We start from the raw sequence: 18,689 nt of genomic DNA, 5'->3' as shown, positions 1-18,689 counted from the left end.
TATTGATGATGATTGGCGAGCAAAAATTTGATGCAACATCTTTTGCATGCTTGAATTCAAGAATGCAGCGATGAAATTACTTCTTTGGCAACTCTCATGAACGAATTCATACTTCATACTTGACTTTCAAAATTTCCAACTTACCTACTTATTATGCTTTTTACCACCTCAAATTCAAAACTGACGGCTAAGATAAAATTTTGGGTGGCATAATTTGTGGCTATAGGAGCTACTATTGGACTACTCGGCTACTTTTCAATTCTCATCAAAAACCCCGCAGCGATGAGTGAATTTTAGACATAGCTTTCGAAAACTTATAATTAATAATTCAAGAAATAAAGCAACCAACATTTCTGTTTTTCTGATGTGAATCATACTCCGTTTTTCACCTGTTTGAAAGCTCGATCAAATAAGGTGTTTTTCAAATTCCAAAAATACACTCAAGAAAGTCGAAAAATACGAATATTTTATATTTTGTCGACCTTTTAAGCTGATTTACCGCTTGTAGTTTCGTTTGTAATGAGCTGCTGAGCGGAAAAATTTCAGGAACATGAAGGCTCGGGTTGTTAAAAAAAATGAATACAACTTTCAATCGTTATAGTTAGGAGGTACCTATAAATTACAAGTTTTCAACAGTAGGTACCTACATATTTTCTTAGTATACAGGTAATTGTATAATTTGTTGTAGGTACCTGCCTATTTTCTCAACTTTTCGTCTGTTTGCTAAAATTTTCCAACTACAGCGTAATGCAAGTTGCCCTCTATTTTCCTCTCGGCTCAAGTTTTGTCACGGAATGTCTACCTATCTAATTTTGGATACATTTTACCATATAATTTGAATGATTTTCAATCATTTTAAATTTTACGATACCTAAGTTATATTTTACAGATTTCTTGTCAGTTTCAAAAAAACGTTTTTTCATTTATCATTTGAAACATTCATACTTTTAAAAGCTCATTTTTTAAGCTGCTTTCGCACTCGCATTCAAGACAATTTCAATTTGTATGTAGTACTACTACGTAACCTGCAATTGTTTGCAAAAATGTTCGGAGTGTTACAGCTTCTGGTTGCTTAATAGAATACATATACCAAGTTTTCAAGTTACCAGTATCTATGCAGTCGATGTATTTTTCTCAGTAGGTATGTATATAATATAGGTAAGCTAATAGTCTACTTATTGTATCGTTTTTTCTGTTTTCCCTCATTATTTTAAACAGTCTTTTGAGAGAAACTTTGTTTTATTCTCTATAGATACCTATACATACCTACCTATAATCAAAAAATGTATACCTACTTACTTAGTCCAGTCATGATTCAAAATACGTATTTCTTTTAGAAAAGACTTCACATCCTTTAGATCTACATATTTAAAAAATTATTGCTAACAGCGAATTTTCCAAATATTTTCTTAAGGCATAAAGGGGTGATTTCTAAATAGAAGTGGGAAATGACCCCTCGCACTCAACTCTGATCTGAAGCTGGGATTAAGTTCACTGAATCACTGAAAGAGTATATCATTCACATCTCCGAATCAAAACTTTGATCTGTCGAAATTATAGTTTTTCGATTCAACATGAATTTTTCTACAAGATGGAGTTGATTTGAAAATTTTCCGCGCTATATAAAAAAAGTTATAAAAGCTCAAAGTTGTACCACTCATGAAAAAATTTGTTTTTTAATATTTTTTTATAGTTAAACACAATTTACTCAAAATTTTGATCGAGGACATAGGTGTTTGAGGTAAGTAAGGAAAATGATCTACGTTAAATTCTTTACAAGATGGAGTTGGTTTGAACTTTTCCCGCGCTATAGAAAAATATTTATGAAAGCTCAAAGTTGTAGAACTCTTGAAAAAATATTGTGTTTTCGTCTTTAAATGCAATTTACTCGAAAATTTGATCGAGGACATAGGTATTTGAGGCAAGGAAAATGATCTACGTTAAATTCTCTACAAGATGGAGTTGGTTTGAACTCTTTCCGCGCTATAGAAAAATATTTATGAAAGCTCAAAGTTGCAAAACCCTTCTAAAAAAATTGTTTTTTCATGTTGAGCTTTTATAATTTTTTTTCTGTAGCGCGGAGAATTTTACAACCAACTCTATCTTGTAGAGAATTTAACGTTGATCATTTTCCTTACCTCAAATACCTATGTCCTCGATCAAATTTTCGAGTAAATTGCATTCAAACACGAAAACACAATATTTTTCCAAGGGTTTTACAACTTTGAGCTTTCATAAATATTTTTCTATTGCGCGGAAAAAGACAGTTCAAACCAACTCCATCTTATTGTAGAGAATTTAACGTAGATTATTTTCCTTACCTCAAATACCTGTGTCCTCGATCAAAATTTCGAGTAAATTGTATTTAAACGCATAAACTTAGCAGAAACAGTGTGGTGATGAATGTGATGAAGTAAAAACTCATCCTTTACAGCTTGCAGGCTGCAGTTCGGCGCGTTGTGTACCTATTATTGGTATAGGCGGAACGCTGGAATATGCCCTATTATGACGGCATACTTGTATCAATTCTATATTACTTTAGATGCAGGTGCGGATGCGTAATCAAATCAAAAGGGTACCTGCGGAATTATTCGTCTTGATCATGCTGAGAGGACAGAGCGTGAAATCTTGTCTTTTGAAGAGCACGAACGACGGAAATCATTGGTGAACTTGGCTGGGGAGTTACCGTGAGAAGAAGGCGGTATTTCGAATGGTACTCGCATAGTAGGGGAAACATGTTGGAGAGTTGCGTTAACACGTGAATCAAGGATCGAGTTCTCGTGTTTCAAGTAGTTACGATTTCGAGACGTTTACTCGACTTCGCGAGTATAATGGATACGTGTGTGAAGTACAGTAATTATTTTTCCAATACGTTCGTGTAAATCGCGTCAAGTTTTGCTAATTGCTATAATTTTGATATGGACTCGTCGCTAAATTATCGTTCTTCTATGTTCGCCGGGCATGGACAAGCGCCGACCATGGCGGTAAATTCGAGTGCGCAATTCCCACACACCGGTAATTGGTTCGGTAGTTCTGGCTATTATCACAATGCCCATTCGTACTATCATCCTTCCCCGATTCAGCAACACCAAATGTTGTCAATTATGCAAGAAAACGCCGTCCAAAACGCCACCGATCCCAATTTGATCCCTTGGTCGCATAATCATCACCAGCATCAAAATTTCGATTGGGTCCCGCAGTTGACCGGTTCACAGTGCCAAATGTCCGAGTATTCGGCCGATGATAGTGACATCTCACCTAGTCCCACTTCAAATAGGACCATATCGCCGTCGTATATGCAACCCATTCGAGGTAAAAGCCCGTACGAATGGATGAAGAAAACTTCCTTTCAGTCTGAACCAAGTCCAGGTACCTATTTAGATTTGCATATTAATTATCATGTAATAGAGTAATGTGATTTGGTCTTTGGGTACTTTATATACCTATGTGTTGAATAACGCACCTAAAAAATCATAGGTAATCTGGATACTTGGGCATGATAGGTTGTTCCAAGTGTCAAGTGTTTGATGGGTAGGTATATCCCGTTTTGTTAGATGACCAGCAGAAATCATCTTCTTCGTCAGTTTTTTATTTATATCAATTTACATAAGTACCTAAGTGATTCGTATTAGAAGAAAGTACCTAGACCTACCCTAATGATACCTAATATCTATGAATGAATGAATGAATTAAGGAAATCATATTATGGTTAGTTGAAGTGTTTTTTAAATGACAAAATCGATGAATCTTCTCCAAAAACGATTAAAAATTAAATACCTATAGGTACTTAGGTACTAACAGTTTTTTTTTAATTCATAGATTTATAATCACATTTTAGTTGATTGTGATAAATTACCTACGTATAACTTTGAACAGAAAAATTAACATTTCCAATGACTACCATCTGCGAAAAAATTAACAAGCTTTTTCTGTGGCAAGGAATAACTAATATGTTAATACGTAGTTTGGAATGAGTGTGCTTATTGTATGTATTTTGTTGGTTTTTAATGAATTTCTTTCTTTGTAAGAAAATAAACATCAATTTTTATGTGGAGTTGGTGTAAATGCTTAGATGTAGGTACATATTTCTACTTGCATAATATAATGTTTATTTCACATTAGGATATGACTGCACAGAATAACACCTATGAGAGGAGGGGAGGAGGGTGAGAGATTCTTTCCCCAGACAGTTAGACATTTGTTATGAAATGTTGAAAATGTTCACTTATTACAGTTTCAGTTAAAAATTAATTCCCAAGCATTAAATTTCATTTTCAGTACCTAACGCAAATTTTTTTAAATAGCTCGTGGGTACTTTTGCTGTCGATTTTTTCACAAATTACCTACTCATCTGAGTAATCTGAGCCATTTTTGAATTAAGTATAGGCATGACGTAACCTAAATCAAAAATTTCGGAAGAAGTTATGCAATGATTTTTTTTGCTTTGTTTTTAAATTTTCTGTAAGTAATAAGTAAGTAGGTAATTGATGATAAAATGATAAAAAAATTACCACTGTTTTTCAAAATTTTCTCCCAGGTTTAGAAATGATAAACGCGTTACGTTTGTGAAAAAGATAATTTTCGAACTACGAAATTACCCAAAAATTCCCTAAATGATTTGCAAATTCATCCCTACCTAGAGTTCTTAGATTTCAACGACGATGACTTCTTGCGGTCACTGTAAGATCTATGTGTAAGTAAGTATTAGCTGTTATATATTTTCAGAATTTGAATATTTATTTTCAAAGCAGGTTGGGCAAAAGTTAAAACGAAGAAAATTCATATGATTTTTTCGAAATGTTTTTCTTTGAGGGTCCATTCTCTTTCCTCCAGGGCCATTTCCAGCGGTAAAATTTTTTTGCGTCGGCGACGTTTCTTTTTGCAAAATTGCAATCCACTTTCTTAGTAACTATTCTCTCATCATTCCTCTTATTGTTTTGAAACTTGCCACAGTTTTGAGTTCTCTTTAGGACACTTTTCAAAATTCCTATTAATCAGCTCAACTGACCGACGCATCTGATTTGAATTTGAACAAATCAATCTAAGTATACCTATTTGAATAAATCGAATTAGGCTACCTATCGAAAGAGCATTCATAAAACCTCCGTAATCAAAATTTCAAATGCTGATGTTCATTTTTTGATTTTTGCTGAATTTTTGAAAATTCAAAACAGCATTTTGAATTGAAAATTTTTTTCAAATAAAACAAATTACATAGTAGAAACTACTTCTCCATTTCAATTCCCTTCAAATTTTAAAAAAGGGGAACTTTTGAGCAGCGATTTCACTTCGCGCCTTCTACATACCTCGTTTGCAGTAACTACGAATTTGTTTCAGCTGGATTACTAAAAAATAGTATAAATAATTGTAAATTATTCAAAATTCACTAAAAATCCCAATTACTCTGTACTTACCTACCTAACTTATATACATATTGTGAAGTGGATTTTCTCAATAGAACTAAACTCAAACTGTTACGCCACTTCCCTACAAGAATTATAAAAAATGAAAACAATTTTTGAGGGTGTTTTTGCCATTGATGGAGTGAAGAGTGAGACATTCGAATCTTTTTCTAATGTGTTAAAGGAGTTGAATAGCTCATCATCGACTTAAATTATTGTAGGTAATATCCAACTTGAAAATTGATTAATCAATTCCAGATTCATTTATCGAATGAAGTACCTATTTAAATACCCGAGTACAAATACTTTCCAGTAATATGGATACCTTGAGAAAATAGCGCACCTATTAGATAGTCATGTCAGTTTTGTGCGTATATTTTACATCGTTGTTCACATGCCATCGCCGCTTTTTCAGAGTACTTTGACCCGTTAAAAAAAATCGCGTTCGATGGTTGCAGTTTATTGTAATTTTTGAAAGAAAGCCTTGGTTTAGAAAGAATAATACCTAATGCACAATAGGTATCCATCTACGAAACGAAGACGACAAATGATACAGGTTTCAAACTGCGAAATCGTTTCCAATGCTGACTTCGACATCTTTTTGAGATTAATGAGATTCGTGTGTATCTCCTTTTTAAAAACCAGCGGCTTCTGTCCTCCGAAGTACTTCTTTTCTTCTCAAATGTCCGAATTGGTGCTGTGAAGTCATTGAACGCCGCGATTTAGACTAGGGGAAGTTGGTTTCATTGTTCAGAATATTCAAATACTTACATAGATAAAATCCTCGTTTTGAGGTTATCGACATTTTAAACGTACTCGTAGGTATAGGTATGAGAATTTTTAGAGGAATGTACATGTATAGGTCTTGGGTACAGATGGGTAGATTACACTAGGCAACGGCATATTTGTGTTCGGGTTGAAAATGGGCTTAATCGATAGTTTAGACCCTAAAACAAAAAACAGAGTGGGGTTTTTCAATTTGAGTTGTTTTTGTAGTCAGGAGAGATGATCAAAGTTGCAAAAATGGCCGTTTTTGCCCTATTTCACGAGTTTGTGGAGACATCAGTATTATGTTTCAAAAAAAACCAAGGTCATATTCGGATTCTACGCACTTTTTTAAATAAACAGTTTCGCCGGATTTTTGATTTTCGAAATTTCGAGCGCATACGGAAGATTTTTGTTTGTAACATATTTTAAAACTCGGAGCGCGCGACGCTGGCGTTACTCCACCACGTAATCGTGGCTCGGAACCGCGTTCGCGCGGGCGAGGCTCTCGCTCCAAGTTTTAAAATATGTTACAAACAAAAATCTTCCATATGCGCTTGAAACTTTGAAAATCAAAAATCCGGCGAAATTGTTTGCTTAAAAAAGTGCGTAGAATCCGAATATGACTTTGTTTTTTTTTTTGAAACATAATACTGATGTCTCCACAAACTCGTGAAATAGGGAAAAAACGGCCATTTTTGCAACTTTGATCATCTCTCCTGACTACAAAAACAACTCAAATTGAAAAACCCCACTCTGGTTTTTGTTTTAGGGTCTAAACTATCGATTAAGCCCATTTTCTTTTGTTTTAGGGTCTAAACTATCAATTAAGCCCATTTTCAACCCGAACACAAAAAAAAGGTCAAAAATTGTTGCCTAGTGTTATTTAGGCATACTCGTACTTCATTTTTAAATATTTTAAGTCATCGGTGGCCTCTTCCTATACATGTACATATTATATCTGCCTACTTTGTTGTTGTTGTTGTTTTTTTTTTCTTCAAGAAACGCAAAATAAAATATAAAATGGGCATTAATTACTCATTTCTGTAAAATGAATTGATTTACATATCCACGTGAGTCACTGTAACTCCAATACAGGAAATCGCACCAAGAATGGAAAAATCACTCCGTATCTATCTATATAACATCCTACGTAGAAACAGGTTTGCAGCTCATTGCGTCGTGTCTATTAGGAAAAAAAAACTCCAACCACCTTTAAAATGAAACGAAAAAAAAAAGACTTTCCAACAGCATCGAACAATGATAGTGAGACGAGCTGATCTCGAAAACAAAAGGTTTCGGTTCCTTTGCGCGCTGCTGAGGTCTAATTTAGTTTTGTGAAGTAGGTATACCTAACTTTTTTTTGTGTATTTAGTGGCCTTTTTAGAAAATAGAGTGAACGCAGACTTTTTTGAACGATGTACACAAAATAACATCATTCTTTTGTTGAATCTGTGACAGATACTTTGATTTATGGTGCAGTTGCTTTTAGGCGGCATTTTTTCAAAAAACCGATCGTGCTTGGCGTACGAATACCTTTCCATGGGGAATTCAGTTGATAAAGTCTTCATTTTGAAACGTTTTCCTCTATTTTTCAATGTTTATAAACAGTGTCCGGTGTGGTTGGGTATGGGGTGAATGGCAGAACCTATAACGAAATTCACGCCGCGAGAAATTTGGTACCGTGGTAGCGTTTTGTATTGTCTATCTCTAATATGTCCGCGATTGAGAAAGTGCTTTCTAAAATGATGTTGGTAAATATGTACTAGTTGTGGTAGCCATTATCTGGGCTTACCTATTCATTTTAATTGGGGAGGGGGAGGATTTGGATTTCAGCAATTAAAAATTAAAAAGATAGGCAAGCATGCTTATCTATATATAGGTACATATTGTCGGATGTTACTGATTACTGGGTGATAAAAATGATTATGGAAACTATGAAAGCTAGAACGCTCAAATTTGAGATGAAGAGAGATTTTGGTAACAGGTAGGAAAAATCTAAAAAGTTTTAAATGCCAATTAGGAAAGCTTCTGGATCAATTTAAAGCTCAAAAAAGCTCAATAATTATCAAAATTTTATCACTTAGTAACACTGTAGCAAAAAACTTTATGGCAAATAATGCGCAGCAAAAAAATTAATGGCAAATGCTTAGCAAACAATTTCTTCTTCATACCAAATAAACTTTTTGAAAAATTTGTACCTACCACTGGCTGCATTTTACATATAGTAGTTGAGAGAGACTTGGTGGCAACCTCGAAAAAACGAGTTCTGAAATAGAAAAGAGAGATCGACAAGGGGTTTGGGGGCGCGAGCGAGTTTTGAGGGCGAAGCTAGAGGAACGAGTGTGGGGGTTGGGTTAAAATCAATCTGAGAAGTCAAAATTTTGGTAATGGGGATTTCAGACCATGCTTTTTCTAAAAATTGACATCCATGCAGAGGTATAGACACCTCGATTTAATGATTTACTATGTGTAATCAGGAGATTTCATCAAAACTTGTGACTCTTGTGCCCATGGGGGAGGGGGGGTGTTGAGAGTCTATTGTGAAGATTAGTTTGTCAAAAATAGACTAGAAAAGGGTCTTAATTTTTTCAAATATTCAAATAGTAGGTTTCAGTCTTCTGTTAATCATGACGAGAAGTTACATGTTTTAAATTTTAGCCAATTATCAATCTTGAGCCGTGCAGATGTGGCCTTTTAATAATTTGATTTTGTTTGTCTACCTAAAAAAAAAATTGTTGAAATATTTTATCATCGGTTCTCTCTACAACCTTTATTTTGTATTCTGGTGAATGTTCACTCTTTGAAAGCTTCACCAAAAATAGGTAAAGAATTGATGTAATTAAATGTAAATTATATGACGTGAGAATTTTCGTAGTTTTTTTTCCATTCTTCGGAAGAAATTTTTTAAAAATTTGGCTAGCTAAAGCATCAGTGCTCTGGAGAGTCAATTTGGGCTCGAAGTGAAAAAGTTCAAGGGTATCAATAATTTCATTATTTAGGCTACATCAGATTGTTTCTTTTGACTCAAGTACATAAATCATTTTTAAAACTGAGAGACAATAAGGAACAAAAATTGAAAAGTGCTTTTCTAAATTGTTTAAGAATTGGGTAATGTTGCTAAGTACTTCAATTTTTGGATAAAGTCAAGTGCCAAATGTCGATGAATAATCATTTTTTTGTCATTGATCTTTGACATTCTATGAAGCATGAAGCAGTTGATAAAGTGATCAAGATTTGGTACCACTGATCAGAATTTGAAATTTACTTATTGTTTCTTTAAGACCATGACTATGACATAATATTCTGTAGGTATCGATCATTTTTTTAAATTTTCATCAGATTATAATATTCAGGTCAAAATGTGATAACTTTTCATTTGAACGTCAAATTACTTGATTAAAATTTTTCTGATTTAAAAAAAAGTTACAACGACCCACAAAAAATGGGACTATTTTATTACTAAATGTTTGTCGAGGTGAAGCTGTTATTCGCCTATAATTTAATTTACTAAAGATTACCAATAATTTACCCAAAAGTTACTAATATGTAATTCTTAAATTTACCAGTATTTCACTAAGGGGAATATATATTGGCACGACAGAAGAAGTGATTCGAACGACAGGACATTCGAACGACAATTTTCAACAATTTTCAACGACAGTGGACGCACGACAACTTGAGGGATACGAACTACAATTCGATTTCTTACAAACGACGAAAGAAATGTAATCCACATCCAAATAAATTATTCCCCGCCAAAAAAAGAATTGCCCGGAAAAATAAATTATTCCCCACCAAAAAAACAAAATGCCCGGCAAAATAAATTATTTCCCGAAAAATTTTTTTTCAGAGAAATAACTCATTTTGTGATTATGCAAGAAGTTCATTTTTGAGTTTCTTGATTTCATATGGCTGAACTAATTGCTGGGCAAGGTCAAAAAACTCATATATTTTGAGTAATAAATCTCAATTAAAAACACTATTTTCTCTTTCTTCAATTAGATACTTAAATTTTTCTCAATTTCCTCATGTTAAACAATTTTTTAACTTCAAAATCACTCTAGAAGAAGGTGAACTGTCTCCTGCCTCTTGCTCAGTTCAGCTCAGACTTTAATTCGTTTGGAGATGTTCCAATTTCTTATTTGGGTTTGCTGCCTGGTGATCCGCATAAGTCGAGCAAAGAAAAGCGTGTGTACGTCAATTTGTTCCTGTCCCTACGACACTAAATCAGCACTGTGCAAGAATACTTTAGGTACCTATGCACATTCGTCTCAAGCTCATTGAAGTTCCTACTGAAGGGAAGTCAATTCCTTTGGGACAGAAGCGGAAGAGAGGCAGATCCTCAAAAGTCAAAAAAGCACTACTTGTACAATGTACATACAATGATATACGTACTAGATAAACTGTGTGTTTTTTTTTAATGTCCTGCTTCTTATCAATTTTTGGATGTGCAATTCGTATTTTTTATGTCGTTCACTATTTTATTTCTTTGCCGTGCACGATTTGTCGTTAAATGTATTATATAGACGTGCATTAAATTATTCTGTCGGGCAATAGCAATACCTTATATCGTCGTTGACATTCATTTACTGTCGTTCAAAAACTTTTTTCGTCGTGAAATAATTCTTTTCCCGTGCAATGCCTTTTTCTGTCGTTAAAACGCCTTTTTCTGTCGTGCCGATAAATCACACCCTTTTACTAAAAATCAATTAATTTCTAAAATTATGTCGGACTTTCAAAAATGAATTACTCATGTCTGCCTTTTCAAAACTTGAAGTTAATTATGTATACGTATATGTAAGCTAAAATCATTTTAAACTTACAAGCATTGACTCTCAAGTGACTTTGTCAATAAGACTTGAATATTTGATTGGTCTCTATATGTTTGACTTTCGAAATTTTTGAAAATTGGACATACCTACCTACGTATTATAGTTTTCTGATATATTACAAAATGAGCTATCAATATCAAAATGATTGAATTAAAAACTTGGAAAAAATGTTGATCATTTCTCAATACTAATAAGGGTTCAGATTTTACACTAGTTTGTCAGACTTTTAGAATTTTGAAAAAATGACCAGTTTTCGAACTTTCTAGCTACAAAGGTACATTGAAGTACATACACTTTCAGATATCAGATCTGACTTTTAGAAACTTGAACTTATCAGAAATGAATTACTTACCTAAGCATTTTTGCTAATAGGCTTAACTTATACAATAAGTTGAGTCTTCTCAGCGCAAAATGATTTGATCTGATCAGAGAGATTCAATGAAAGAGATCTGATTGAATTTGACTAGATTTGAATAGCGCTGATCAGATTCAATTGATCAAACCACGATCGGATCCGGATATTCCCCGGATCAAATCAGATCTAACCAAGATGAAATAAGATCAGAGTCGTGATAACTGGATTAGATCTGTTCAAACCTAATCAGATCTATTGTGATGGATGGAAAAAGCATTGTTTCCATCCAGGTAGCTCCAATAATATCCAAGTACCTACCTTGACCGTGGTACACATTAACCCTTAAATGCCACAAGGTGGTGAATTTCACCACACCAGTTTTTTCGATGCGTTACGCTGGCAGGAAAGAGTGCTCGGGTGGGAACGACTATTGGTACATGTGTGTGTATGTCTTGCGCTTCAATTCCGCTGTTGAGCATATTGCATACTTTTTTATTTTAAGGGGCAGAAATTTTTTAAAACGAGTGAAATAATAATTATTTTTGAATTTTTTGCCCCTTAAATGAGAAAAATAGGCAAGTTGTTGTACATAAATTAGTAGAGCATGGATACATAAATATTTAACAGGCGGTAGTTTCATTCCAGTCGCTGTCGATTGGCTACAAAAAACTATCAAAAAATATGAAAAATTTTTATTTTTTTTTCAAAAAATTGTGCCCCTTAAAATATGAAAGTAGGCAATGTGTCAAACATGCCAAATGAAAGGCTGAACATTTACGCACATGTATCAGGTAGCCATGATATCAAGTCTCTCGTCAGTCCAGTGCAAGAAAATCTTGAAAAAAATATAAGTGTGGTATTTAAGGGTTAAAGATAATGTGGTGGTTCATATTGGGAGACTGGTCCACTATTTGTTCACTGTACCTTGACTCTAAATAATTATCCAAAAGAATTATTCATCCAATTATGCACTTAATTTCGGAGTGCTCAATTTTGGTTCAAAATAACTTAGCTATCTATCCTACATTCGTATTCTTTTTTAAACCGTTTTTTAATAATTTTGTACAGTCCAATAAGTTAAGAGGAATCATCTGAATTTATTGGGGTGTATCTTAATCCTGCTATACATGATCTGAAAAAAAAAACAAATACATTATTGGAAATTTTACCACGTGCCCTGGTAATTAACGGGACGTGCGCTCAATTTCTTCTGACTAATGTTGTAAATGCTGCGTCATGCTTCATCCATCGTCACCTACCTATTGTTTGTTCATTCTTTTCTTTCCTATCTCGTCATTTCCCTCAACATAACTTGGTGGATCGTAATTCGTGTACCTAATATGTAGCTACTGTTTGGAAAAATCAAAAATAACATTCAGCTTTTTTGAGCGAACTTTAGAAGAGTCAATGCATAAAACATTTATATTGGCTTAGGTACCTAAGTACCTATGATAAAGGTATACCGATTTTTAAAAAGAAGCGGCAATCTCGGCATGTGACTAATTTTCACAAAAAATCTTATGTTTCGTACAGAATGGGTATTTATACGTAAAACATCAATAAAGTACCTTCTACTGAAGTAGTTACATAGATATTTAGGTATAGGTACTTTATTATTACCACCATCCTCCCTTTCGAGTAAAATATGGCTGCCAGGAAAATTTGATTAGGTATAGGTAGGTGATTATTTGTGCTAAAAATTGACGGATTAAGGATTATTTTGTATAGTTAGTAGTTACCTATGTATAATCTAATGTTATTCGAGACGAAACCTTGTAGGTAGGTATAAACAATTGAACAAAAAATTTATAGTAGCGATGTTATACGAGAGGAAGTTTAATATTTTCTCGAACGTGCTGACGTCGGCAATTTGATTGTTTCGGTGAAAAACATCGGTTGATGGTTGTTTTTCCTGACAATGCAGCCGGCATACTGCATATTTGTTGATGGAGATGAAAATTATATCTAAGTCAAGCCAGACCATAAAAAACCATAAATTGGAAACGAATTGTTGGCCGGTCAATTAAAAATAAAAACACCTTCAAAACGGGAAAAAATCGTTAAATTTGTAAATAAAAACGGATCGGAAACCATTTTTCTGACAGACAACACTATAAAGTTTCAACCCAACTCCAATAAAATGTTACGAACGTGTTATAAGAACGTATCAGAAGATCTTTTCCAACGTAAATTTTACTTTTTTTCTCTCCTCTTTTTTTCCCGCGCGTACGCTATCGAAAAAAAAAAATAATTGTAATAATAATAAACGACTGAGGCTAACACGAAATTCAAATTTCAAAGATAATAAAATGCTAATAGAAAGGTAATAATAAATAAAATATTTTATGAGCACTAGTATACCTAAGTAAGAACGAATTCCGAGTCTAACTCTAAATTAAGACATTAAACTCCGCCTGTTCGTGCATTTGCTGGGCGTAGTGGCCTACAGGCGAATAAATGGCTGTCGCTGCTTTTCTACCGCCGCACGCTGCGCCACATCGCGCCGTCGCCTCCTTTACCGCGCCAGGCGCGATACGGCCAACTGTAACCGCCGCGGCCGCCCTAGCTTGTATGTGTACCAGCTATACTTATTGCGTGATCGTTGCGGCTATCCGCTAAAGCTAAACGACGAATCGAATGGATGGAAGGCTATATGCATTAATACATTAATACATTTCTTTCTTACTTATTTTTTTATTACTCTTCAATTATCACCTTTTTCACTTTTTTTTCTTTTCTGCGTGTAGAGTATAGGTTTATTCTTCTTCTCGTGTACGGTGTACTCATTAAACTGGTTGCGGGATGTGAATTGTATGTAGGTACCTACTACAGGACAAATGTGGAAATTGACGCGAGATTGCGGCAAAAAAATCCATGGACTTGCGTCCGTCTGTTCAATTTTTTCTTATGGTTTTGAGGCTACATATTGCCTATATGTACCTACATAAACGTATGATTGAGAAATTGGAATGAAAATAACAATAGGTGTAATTGAATGAGGCAATAATCAGCGTCTGAAGGATATCTATCTGCTATACTATATCAGCCAGTATGGTATCTGCTCTTTCGACTACCCTTTCTATACCCTCGCTGATGAATTAAATTCATAATGAAACATTAAAAGTTGGAAATATCAAAGCGTGCATGAAGAGGAAACAGAGAAAAGCAGAGCAAAGAAATCTTCTCCCTCAACCCTTCAGTTTCTGGCGAAAATTCAAAATGGAACGATAATAACGAATTCTTCGTCTGTTTTGGACGAATAGGTATCTTTAGTAGGTAAGTGAAAAGAGCACCTTTAAAAACCCTAAAATCAAATTTTTATCAAGAAATATAATTTTTTTAAATTTCATGAAAACAATTGAAAAGTAAGCAATGAAATTGATCACCTTTAACATTTTTGATTCATTTCGAATTTTGACTACCTATCTACCTACCTATTTTTGACAATTTTCAGATTCCTTTGGAAGCAGTCTATCGTTTTTTGAGGTAGTTCAAGACTCCAGTAGCGAGATAGCGCTCCTTGTTTTTTTGCAATGAAGTAAGGGTATAAATTGTGAGGTAAAACGAACTTTTTTCGCCAGAAATTGGTATAGATTAGGTTTGAAAGACATTTCTTAATATCTTTCTTTGGATAAATATAGGTACCTACTATAAAAAAAAATGTGTAGTTTTTCAATTTTTTAAAGAAAAAAATACTCTGCGCGAACTGTACCGCCAGAAATTGAATTTCCGCAATATTAAAAATTCAAATTTTGGTAAGAAATTTTCTTCATCTTTATAGCAATGTCCCTCTTTCAGATGATGAAGATACTTATGTGTAATATATAGCCTATGAAAATTTCTATTTAGATATAGAATACGAATTCTTTGCAAAAGTGCATCGTTTTTTGTATCTTACGGGTATAGCGGCTGTCTCTGCTTAGGTAGGTACTAATTTTGATATTTTGCAACGAGTGGCTCATTTTCACCGATGTTCAAACAAAATACCGTGTGTTTATTTTGTCTTTGTTTGTTTGTTTTTTCGCTTCAACCTTTCGAATTTACAATTTAATATCCTCTGCATTAATTGAAATCACTTTAGGAAAGTTTCATTATTTTTTATATTCAACTTGATCTTAAATTTTGAAGTATAGGTACATGACATGCCTATTAAAGCAAATGAGCAACACGCTAGGTTATCTAATTTTCATTTAATAAACAATCCCATTACCACATTTTTCTCGCACCTGAACAATGTCTTACCTTATTCATCTGTGTGAAGAAACCTCCTCCTAATTTACACAGTTAACTGCAGAACCAAGGTTATAGGATGACTGGTGTCTTTACAATAGGTATGATGTAGAAATTTCGTGGACAAAATTGAAAATGAAATTCACATGCTTCCTACATTTTATGTCGCGTTAATAAAAATTAAAGTATGCTTTTTTGAGTTTTTCTAATTGAACTCAAAAATTTCAAAATTAATGAATCCAATTGCCAGATGCATAAAATCGTAATTAATAATACCTATCAGTCTTTTCATTATTTCCTTAAAATTCCAACCGAGTCATAAAATCATAAATTGCTTCATGGCGGTCTTCCTGATAATTGTTTTTGAAAATGTAATATTTCAGTTCAGTGAAAAGTCAATAAATAAATCACGCTTGATTAGTCTATTGCATCATTCTGTTTTTAAGTCATTCCATCAGAACGTCTTTGTGTGATAAAAATTCAAAACAATGTCTTCTTTTTCCTCTCAAACAACCCACCCCAAAATTATAGAGCTTATATCTATACTTGGCAAAAAATTATGACCGAATGATTTCAAAAAAGCAGTGGTAAAATGTCAAAGTCCACGTTTAATCTCCCCCCTGGCCTTGAACTCAAAGTTTGAAAAGTGAACAAATATTTTTCTTATGTGTCGAAATCATGTTTTTCAATGTGTTTCAGTTCAGGTGATCTATTGATGCTCACTATTACCTACGTACATATATAAACAAAATTAGTTGTTCAATTATAATTTCATCCATCTTAAGAAGATAATTACTTACCCAAGTAGAAAATCATTATAAAAGCCAATACTTATTGTGAGAATTGCTGGAACTTGGCAAAAATTAACTTGGAGCTTTTCTGATGGCTTAAAATCGAAGATATACAAATACTGGAGACATCATGAGACCGCACCCGATCTATTTTTTTTTTAAAATAAAAATAGGTAACCATTCAGAAAATTTTCAATTTCTAAAACTCTGAACTCAAATGAAAAAAAATATGAGGGCCGAGGGGTTATTACATACGTGGACCTAAAAATCCGAACTTTTTCTTACATTCTTTTTGAAGTACCTATTTCATTCACGCGGTATTCCGCTAAGTAGGCTCCATCAAATTTCAAGTCAAGTTGAAAAATGACCGATGCATCATTTAGTTTGTTTTGAGTGGGTTTCCATTGATTCTACGAGTATAAACATGCATCATGCAGACCATAATGCCAGAAATGAGAACACGTTACTCGCGAAAACCCGCATTAAAAAGGTCAAACACTTCTAACGTGAATGTTTCAACCAGACTGTAATAAGTAATAATATTTTCAGAGTCCTATCCGCAAAACTGCAAACCAAAAGCGACCTTATTCGAAGTTCTGCGAATCATTATCGTAAAAATGACAGAAAAGGGAGTTTTTTTTTCAAATTTCCATTTGTTAAGCGACCTTCATTTGACGTTACTTGTTGAAATAAAACAACTTAGTCTTAGAGTCTGTTAGCCTGAAAATTTTACAAAATTATGCTTAGGCTACACATTTGACATTTATAGTATCTACTTACAGTCGCTTGTACCTCCACCTTGTACGAGTACCTTACCTACACCTGGTTACTTACGAGCCTACGCGTAACAATTTTTGTAATGACATTCTTAAACACACATTACGATGTTTAGGATTGGTTTATTTATATAGAGCGACGTTATAGATAATGAATTACATGCGCGAAACACGATTAGACTATATTTTCTAAGTTGTTTTTTTTTTCGTACATGTTACCATTATGGTGCATGAGCATATATAGGAAGCTTTCAGTTTGGTATAGGTAATATTTCATGCTAACTTTGATTCGAAAAATGTTTTCATTACATTAGGTAATAGGTATACTTACCTAGACATGTACATTGCTCTAGTAATACTAGGTGCAAAGCGATTCTAATATAGGTATAAGGTAAGTGTAAGTATTAAGTATTAGAAAAGACCTTCCGAAATCGGAAATCATTTTTGTAATATTCAAATTGTTGCGTTAATACCTATATTTATTACACTTAGTACCTAATTAATCGTTATCCGCTAAATTTTTTCTGTATGAAGGTAATAAAATATTAGTACGAGAACATTTTGACGTCTTACGGTATAGAAATCGTGAACGTAGGTATCTCTGTACCTACGTATCCGAGTTAGCTAGGTATACAGCTACTACGTAAGCTATCCGTCATATTGGTGTCCGTATAAATAATATAAGATGCATACATAATAGGTAAAGATAGATACCTCCACTGATATCTTTCAACAGGTGTACATAGAAGAGTAATAATGGTGGGCGTATTTACACGTGAAAAAATTAGTAAGTTACCATTACATCCTGATATCTCTATACCTATTAGGCTAGCACTAGTAGTTGCCCAGTAACATCTTAATGTATCAATCAAACAGAGATAAGGTCAATCAAAAGAGAATACATCGAAGGCGAAAAAACGTCGTCTGGCAATCGTGACAATTAGGGTAAATATTTAGACAGACGGCGACCTCAGTTTTGTTCGCAATAAAAGCATACCCCGCGGTGAAACGACGTCCATCTTTCGGTTCGGCTTCCATTGTACAAAAAATCTTTTCATCCAATTCCCTATAGTGTTTTTCATCGTAGGCGCTCTCTCGTATTCGCATCACTATTCATCGTGTCACGATTTGACTCGTCTCGCCGTTGTCTTCTTAATTTTTCGTTCCTCTGTTCTCGTCAGCATACACGAGTAGCGGAGTAGTCTGATTTCATAACATTTAACAGAAGCTAAAATAGAGCTGTATATTCAAAGTGGACAGATCCGCAGCTTCTTCTTGTTGTAAAAAATAGTAGCTACTACCTAGATATGTAAAAGCCTATATTATGTATAGATGTGTTTTTGAGGTAGATTTTCAAAGTTTACCGGACGATGTTCAATAAATTTGGGTGCTGGACCTCGATGCTGGTCTTGATTGGTGAACGTAAGTGACCATTGCTTAAGTATCTATTTTGTGGTCCTTGACACGTCGATTGAAAATAATTAATATAACGTATATTTTTTTGACAGAATACATTCAGAGAGAGAATTGAACGT

The 18,689-nt window shown here is 34.0% G+C and overlaps 1 protein-coding gene across 1 annotated transcript in view; it reads left to right on the top strand.

Moving 5' to 3' along the window:
• Window positions 1-2,696: 2,696 nt before the first annotated feature.
• LOC135832050 (homeobox protein CDX-1-like) overlaps window positions 2,697-18,689 on the top strand; it is a 30,948-nt gene continuing 14,955 nt past the window's right edge. The window contains exon 1 of the mRNA XM_065345025.1: window positions 2,697-3,369. Within this exon, the coding sequence (XP_065201097.1) occupies window positions 2,919-3,369 (451 nt within the window). The 5' untranslated portion in view covers window positions 2,697-2,918. The remainder of the gene's footprint in view (window positions 3,370-18,689) is intronic.

The sequence above is a fragment of the Planococcus citri genome, chromosome 1, assembly GCF_950023065.1.
Source record: "Planococcus citri chromosome 1, ihPlaCitr1.1, whole genome shotgun sequence".
NCBI classification, from domain to species: Eukaryota; Metazoa; Arthropoda; class Insecta; order Hemiptera; family Pseudococcidae; genus Planococcus; species Planococcus citri.
This window is presented reverse-complemented; position numbering and strand designations above follow the sequence as displayed.